The 8,253-nt window shown below is 43.1% G+C and overlaps 1 protein-coding gene across 1 annotated transcript in view; it reads left to right on the top strand.

Moving 5' to 3' along the window:
- Positions 1-397: 397 nt before the first annotated feature.
- Positions 398-8,253, top strand: part of MGARP (mitochondria localized glutamic acid rich protein) — a 418,917-nt gene continuing 411,061 nt past the window's right edge. Inside the window, exon 1 of the mRNA XM_078676785.1 lies at positions 398-576. Coding sequence (XP_078532911.1) covers positions 507-576 — 70 coding nt within the window. The 5' untranslated portion in view covers positions 398-506. The remainder of the gene's footprint in view (positions 577-8,253) is intronic.

Raw genomic sequence — 8,253 nt, 5'->3', positions numbered from 1 at the left:
GCAGAGCAGAAGGCGATTAGACCTTCCATCTTCAGAGAGATACGTTTAGTACTTATTTGGTCTAGGTCGCCGTTCGACAAACAAAAATATTGGAAAGCTTAACAACGTCATTCTGTACCTGTTAAACAATACAATATGTGACTCATCCTAAAAATAACTTCTGACGTATTTTAAATACATGCTGGTGTATTCAAAGTAAATTGCTGTTAAGGGGGAATAATGAGGATGGACGCATTTACATTTTTAAAGCACTGATTTTAAGATGGATGGTTCTGGTATACTAAATAAACGCATGGCACAGCCAGGAACAAATACAAAGGTAGTGTGTCCCAAGATGGCGCTGTTCGTCGCCACGTATATTGTTTCATTTGCTGGAATCTTTCTGGAAGCGTGCTCGCGCCGTACGAGCAATCTCACAGCTGGCCGTTGGAGGCACGCGTGCTGTCAGACGCTCTCTGGCCTTGGTTGTGACATTTCGCAGGAGCTGCTCCAGAACTGACACCAGCATGTCCGCGCTGTGTAGAACCGCCTGCCTCAGGCTGCTACCCCTGGCCCGGGCCCCCCTTCCACGGACCGGTAAGCATAAATAATACAAGTTCAGAGGATTGTCTAAATCATCTATTTGCGAAAAGAGGGGAACGTGCACGTGTTCATAGGATACAAATAATATTTTTCTTTCTCACACTTAAAATATGAATTTTAACATCCTTTGACTTAAAGTGGAGTGGTTACTGTTTAAAGTTGGAAAAAGGTGAAAAGAAATTAAACGTTTTTACCATTAAAAAAACCCTCCCATTTAAATAGTCAATGGCACGTGTGGTTAAAAACAACAACAAAAAAGAGCTTGGTCGGTTTTCGAAGCAATGGCAGTTTTATTGACATTTCTTCAGTACCCGAGGGTGATATTTGTGAGATCGTGGGCCATGAAGGTTACTTACTGGGTGAGGTCGGATTTCCGTTGACGCGTACTTGACGGTTCACTTTGTTGTTAGAGTTCGCTTCTTTATTTGGCCCATTATTGAATATACTAATATATTTCTACCCTGGATAAAAAGTAGTTACTCCTGCGCGGTTTCCTAAACTCTCCTTATTTCTGCTTGCATGTGGCAAAATATCCGTAGTGTCTTGAGTCGGGGTGCCTCTTTCCATGGCTCTGAGCTGCACTTAGCCTCCCTTCGCCTCCTGGATGTGTCCGGAGTTCTTCCTTCTTGATTCTTACGAAGGTGACCCGTGCGTCCCGCAGTGCGCAGACTCTCCTTCCTTGCATCAAATTCTGTAGCTTCAAGAGGAGGAATTTAATTCAACATCCTTCCTTAAAAAACATACAAATAAAGCACGTTCTAAAGCCACGAGCGTTCCTTCCAGGACGCACTATTTATTGTCTGTTTTAAACCACGGTTTCTTGACTTTAAGAGAAAAAAGACATATTTGGTCTGGTCAAAACAAAGGTAGATATGCACTGTGCGGAAGAGGGGCACTGGGTAAACATGCACCCTGCCAATAGATAGATCTGGGTTTACAGCGTTGTCTAACTCTCGGGTTTGGGAGGAAAGGCAATAATACGTTGATATTTAATGTCTTCGAGTACACGCTCCACTTAATATCAATATTTCTTCACTGTATAATATTCATGGCTTCAACCTTGAGATTTATGTAACTATAGCCTTAGTGCTTAAACACTCTGGTATTCGAGCACTTCATTTGATCCGATCCATAGGTTGTCTCTGATAACTGTTTTAGATGATGTCCTTAGTGTTTTCCTAGTTGTACCTTAATATACCTGAGCAGCATTTAGTGTCTATAATTGCTGTTTCCTAATAGCAATTCCACGTTCTTTTGTTGCCTTAGTGGTTCATAATTACAGTTCTCCGGCATTTTGCTTCGTTTGGGTTCCCTAACAGCATTTTTTCCTTAAGTGGTCTCTGAAAACACGTATGCAGCCTTTTACTTAGGAGTGGTTCATAGTTCGACTTCTGCTGCACTTTGTTTTCCTTGTGGTTCCCAGTGTATTTTTTGCTGTCAGGCCTTACAAAATCATAAAAATGTTACTAGACCTGCAGGTTTAGTGACTCAAATAATCTACTCGACCTAATTGTAATGCTCTTGACCCATAAACTGGCTTCAAATGATGTGATCCAGGGTGTTGGACCTGATACTCGTCAGTTAGCGTTTCCCTGAATGTTTTTGCTTTTTCTGCCAGGGTTTTGCTGATTCTCTTAAGTGGCCTCTGGGCACTTTCTCACTGTAAATATGGTGTGAAAGTGTGTGTGCCCTTCTTACCCATGTTGGGAAGTGACGCTGATTAGATATTCTGAAACTGGGGCCGATCTGCCATGGCAGACCGGTTCGTATGCACTGGCAACTATCTTGAATAATGACAAGAATCCTGTGCACACGTTAAGCGAGGTGTATACATGTATCCTGCTTAATCAAAAGAACACAATAGGTAGTAAATTAAACAAAATGGACACGATAGAAAGTCTTTGTTCTTCAAAGGATTGTATTTGACCTTCCTTTGTTGAAAGGTAACTTCAAAAGCAAATGACCAGCCGACACGTGTTTCGTCAAGCGGGCAAGGAACCCGTGACTCTTCAGGGCTGTAAGCACAAATGGAGCAACGGTCCGTATAGCCGGTGATATTTCCGACCCGGGGTCTGGGTTAAAAGAATCAGCGATAGTGAGTCATTGTGGACTCGGAGATGGGCGGGTACATCTGTCTCAAACCAGCTAATGCCTGGGATGCAAGAAGCTGCTCAGTTATTGGCTCTTGGTTCGTCGGGTTCTTGGTGAACCTTCAAGTCCTATATATCCCCACAACCAGAACGGTCCAGCGGATGTAACAGTATATTGCTTTCAAACAGCTGTCACAATTAGAAGAAGTTACAGGTGAAAACGGCACAAATGTCTGTTTTTTTCAACTCATTTTTAATTTTTCCTATATTCGCCTAGCAGCTAAGGGGTTAACAAGACCATAAACTCTCCCTTGCTTTTGGCGTTCATAGTAAACTGATCCTGCCGCGTCGCATCATTAGTTAACTTTTAAAAACTGATGAGATGAGGCACCATGTCTTAACCTTGATATATATTTGTTAACGATTTGTTCTGGAATAAAATATTTATTTCTTTGTGATATTGTTTGAACGTGAGATAAAGTTAGTCACCCATCCAGTAATTTGACTATGTTCTTTCTCACCCACCTTGGTTAGAGTGCAAATTTATGCGTCTGTTCAGCACCCAAAGCAATTCAGTTTATGCATGTTTATCTGTGCGCTGCAAATTTGTCTCCTATTGCTTTTAAATAATCCTGGAATGTTGTCCTCTGTTCCTTTCATGGAATGTTTGGACGTGGACTCGAAACTTGGTAACTACACCATATTTTGTATGTAAAGAGCTTAATGCAGCTTTGTAAGATAATGTTCCTCTAGAACTAAACTCAATTTTAACTGAGAAAACATTTAACTTTTAGCCTTCTAGGTATCCTTCTGTTAACCCTCCTGCACATAACTATGTTGAACAACCTGAGGATTTACTCTAATATTTGACTTACTATCTCCAGGGTGTAGGAGACACAGTTTTTCTGAGGTGATTGTGGGGGCACGGACAAATTTGAGGAGAGCCGTACCAGGGTTCTGGCTTGGTTCTGAGAGCCAAAGCAGGAGTCGAGCAGTCAAAAGATGTATTCGAGCAGCAAATAAGCCCCAAAAAATAATAGCATTCAAAACGAAAATAAAGTATTTATTGTGTCACTGAATTGAGTGACATTTATTAAAAGTAATACTTTTTTTTAAACATTCCGAAATGCCACCATTGCCTGATGACGTTCCCATGAGTCGCTCAAAATATGTTGATTTGTCATGATTCCTATTTCTATAGTTTATATTGGTATTGAACGTGAAGCATGACTTTTATATTAACTGTATATGTGAGGTTTTTGTAGAGTGCTGCATTGCTTAAATCTGCTCTCTATCCATGCTTGGGGTAAAAAAATAGCTGAATGCCGAATTTGCCTGACGTTCTGGAATGGCTGATGCTAAGGTGTCTGCCTTCTGGTCAACCATGAGCTCACCTTGCAATACAACCAGACACAAAGAAACAAAAAAATCCCACTTGTTAATTCTCAAAATATTTTGTCAGCAGACAATTTTTGTATCCTGAATAGCGGGGCTGGTGAAAAAGAAGACATGGGTGCGATTTTATTTTTTTAGACAGATGCAGGGTGTCCAGGTAGTGTAAAAGGCAGAGGCACAGGCCACCCAGTCTTAATCTGGCTGACCTGCCTTCCTGCTGCTCCCGTAGTGACCCTCTCACCAAATAGAGCAGGAGCCAGAATCTGTGGGCTTGTGCGGAGTCCCCTGCCTCCCACCAAAATTCAAAAGATACCAATGGCATTGGTCACCCCCCCCCCCCCCTAAACTCCAGTCGTAGCCCACACAGGACACTCCTATGCGGGTGCCCCCTCTGTTTCAAGAGCTTGCTTGACAAACAGCAATTTTAGAAGCATCAGAACATACAAGTGACCACAATTGAATAACAAAACAAACAGATCATAGAGCCCCACAGAATTTGCTCCTCAGGTTACAGTGCTTGAAGTAGACTTTGGCTATGTGCCGTATGGCTACAGAGACACATGTTTGGTCTGCCACTGTTTAATCTTCAGTTTCCATTTCATCATCTGGAAGGAATATTGTCCTCATCGCCCCCTCTCCCCCCACCAAAATCTTTGAGGGAGCAAAATAACTTGATGCCGGTTGAGCAAGGTGGCTTTGAAGAAGGCTAATCAACAATTGACCACTGTATTAGTTTATGAGCAATGGCAAATAAGTCAATTGAGTTGAGGGGCCGATTATTTTTCTCTTGTTGATTTCCGTCCGCCTTCGACTTGGTCGACCGTAAGCTGCTGTTTGTATGCTGAGGTAGCTCGGCATCATCAAATCACTTTTTGCTCTTATTCAGGGGCTACACAGTCCGAATAGGGCCTGAATGATGTTTGATTCCAGAGGGACCCTATTGAAGAGCATTCAGATTAAAAATGGCCTACAACAGGGCTGAGTCCTGGCTCCCCTATTATTCTCTTTATTTTTGTCTGATCTGCCAAACCTTTTAAAGAAGTGGACGGCCTCTGCTCTAAAATGATTGGGACCGATGTCCCATTTCTACTATACAATTTGGTGGTAGTGGACATGGCAGAAGTGGGACTACAAAAGAAATTGGACTCCTTCCACGACTTGCTTAAGCAAAAGCCTTATGGTTAACTTGGACAAGACTAAGATAATGGTTTTTGGGGAAATCAAAGGGCGGGGTTTAGATTGGTGCTTGGGGGGGAAATAAAGTTGATGTGGTAGACAAATATAAATACTTGGGTATGTTGTTTGATGCCAAGCTAAATTGTAGTGATCACATTGAATCGCTAAAAACAACTGCATTATCCTCTGTATGGGGCTTAAAACTGTTTTACCGGAAGTATGGAGGGCCCTCCCAACGCCCATATTGTCTGCCTTTAATGCAATGGTTTGTCCCTAATTCCAGTATGGACTGGAAGTGTTAACCCTAGGTGGTAAATTGGTTTGGAATCTTGAAGAGGGTCATTGTGTGAAAAGGCTCCTCACACGACCCTTGACCCACTAGATAGGTCTCTCCCCCTCCACACAGCTCCGCCTGTGTGCCGCTGCCGCTGCTGAGGAAAGTTTGAGGCCCTCCTCCACCCGCAGGCTACCACCTGCGCCTCATCCCTGGTGGCAAGTGGTAGGCCCTAGGTTTGTTCATCCGAAAAACTACCACTGGCGGAAGATCCTTCTCCTACCTCGCCACCAGGACATGGAACACCCTCCCACTGAGCCTACGACAGACCCAAGAACTGCTGACCTTCAGGAGGATGCTCAAGACCTGGCTGTTCAATCAGTAGCGCCCCACCCCCCTCCCCCAGCGCCTTGAGACACTCCCGGGTATGTAGTGCGTTTTACAAATGACTGGTTGATTGATTGGCGCCATCAACTATGATCCAAGCCATAAGGTGTTGAATACCAGCTAACGACCTGAGCTATTTGAGGGGTACAAGCTGCACTGACACTTTAGCAGAGACTAAATAGAGAGGAAACCCCCCAAAATACCACACCTCTGCAAAGCTGAAATAGAGAACAGTGAACCTACCTGGGCCTCCCAAGTATGACATATGTTAGGTAAGCTCTGCTTAAAATTGTCACTGATGCCAAATTAGTGGATGAAAGGGATACAAATCCCTAAGCAGGAGCTACACAGCATTAGAACCAAAAGTGCTAGAGAGGATGATCTGCTTTACTTGATGGTTAAATCGGCCATTCAATTTCTGGTTAAAGGTTCGAGCGATAATGGTGAATTTCCTTATATTGAGGCCTTACCAAACCCCGAGCTCAGGAATGCGGTGTTAAAATTCTGGTTTGGGATCAACCCATGTTACATAGATAAGAAGACAAAAGTAGCAACGAGAGATGAGCAGGGCATGTACACATTTGGGATGAAGGCAAAATGTAATGCGACACATATTTTACTCCACGGTTTATGGTTTTTAGCTGAATGGAAAACATTTTTAAAACACATTTTTTCACTTATGGAATTACTAATCGGGATCAAGCCCTCAAATTGTTGGTAGACATGACCTTTTTAACTGGCGTACGCGCAAATGGGAGATTTTGAAATCCATACGGGAGTCATTCAAAGGTCTGTTGAATAATTTTTAAGGGTCCTTGTGGGTTGATAGACCCTCCGCCAAACTGCTTTTTGCTTTTACATTGTTGTGATATTTGTTTTAACCACTTTTATCTGTGTATGATTTTAGGATCTATTTATGCTAAGGTCTAAATAAATAACAATTTGACTGACGCCAAATATCCCTGTTTTCAGTGAAGCCCTCATGTAGCTGAGGAACTCTCTTTCACCAGTGTCCAGCAGATGCTTTTAAAATGGCTTCCCTGATCACTTTTACGGGCAGTAATGGAACATACCTGTACACAGGCTTATCTGCTCATGCAGGTATGCCCTCACATATAGTATAATGCACCCTGCCTATGGACTGTATGGCCTACTGTAGGGGCGCTTACCTATACTGCATACAGTGTCTGCTAGCATGGCACACAGGCCTTGTGCCAAGTCGCGTTTTCACTTTTGTCTGCACCAAGATATGCAGCCTGCCATGGCAGTTTTGCACAATCTTAGTGAGGGGTCTGTTGGGGTGGTACAATACTTGCTTCTGCCTTAGGGGACCGTCTTTAGTACCTCAGGTCCTAGGTAAAAGGGGTACCCTTTACTAGGGACTTATAGGGTGTTAGAACCGGCTGTTTCTGGTAGGCTAAGGCTGATGCCAAAGCCAGGCAGAAACCACCATTCTAGTCAGGGCAAGGAAGTCACACGCCAAGATAACCCCTGCTCACCCTCTAGGTAGCTTGGCACGAGCAGTCTAGGCTAAACTCGGAGGCGATGTGTAAAGCATTTGCGCCAGCGCACAACAGCAACAACATACTAGGTACACCACAAAAGAGACTCCACACAAGGTTATATTAAAATAACTTTTGTATTGTCAAAACATATCAGATAGAAATCACACATGTACATTGTGCCAACTGGCACGGCAATATTCACAAGGGATTATTTACAAGACCGGGCCACATGGGCCACTGTCAGAATCAACACTTTGCAGATATAGAAATACCTGTCAGAAATTAGAATAAAAGTATATAAACTTCACTGTAACACAAAGTCACAGTTATAGATCACATCCAGTAACTACTGGGAACAGGTAAGTACCACCTATGCAACCCTAACCCCTTAGGAGACTGTCACGCAGGGGACCAGGACCTCACTAGGACCACCTGTACTAAAAAGAACAACCGCCTAAGTATCACACAGCATTTAGGGGTCTAAGAAAGAATACATTACTCATGATGCATACATATACATTCAGAGGAGTAGTAAAGAGAAACACCTAATGTATAAACCTACACATTCAGCGGTGTTAAGAATAAAGCACATGATGCAATACAAATACATTCAGAGGTACCATAATAATACGATAGCACAAAAGTCACATGGTGTCTAAAAACATTCAGAGATGCAGGAATAAGACATGATGCAAGAAATCACGTTCAGAGGTGCAAATAACCATACAATTGCGCAAGACCTACATAAGCCACTACCTGTGGCAGTCCCTAGGCCAACTGGCCTTGTTGGGGCTAGTACGCCCTGAGTCTCAATGTCAGGGTCCTAAACGATGCAGGTGCCCAC

The sequence above is a fragment of the Lissotriton helveticus genome, chromosome 2_1, assembly GCF_964261635.1.
Source record: "Lissotriton helveticus chromosome 2_1, aLisHel1.1, whole genome shotgun sequence".
Taxonomy (NCBI): domain Eukaryota; kingdom Metazoa; phylum Chordata; class Amphibia; order Caudata; family Salamandridae; genus Lissotriton; species Lissotriton helveticus.
This window is presented reverse-complemented; position numbering and strand designations above follow the sequence as displayed.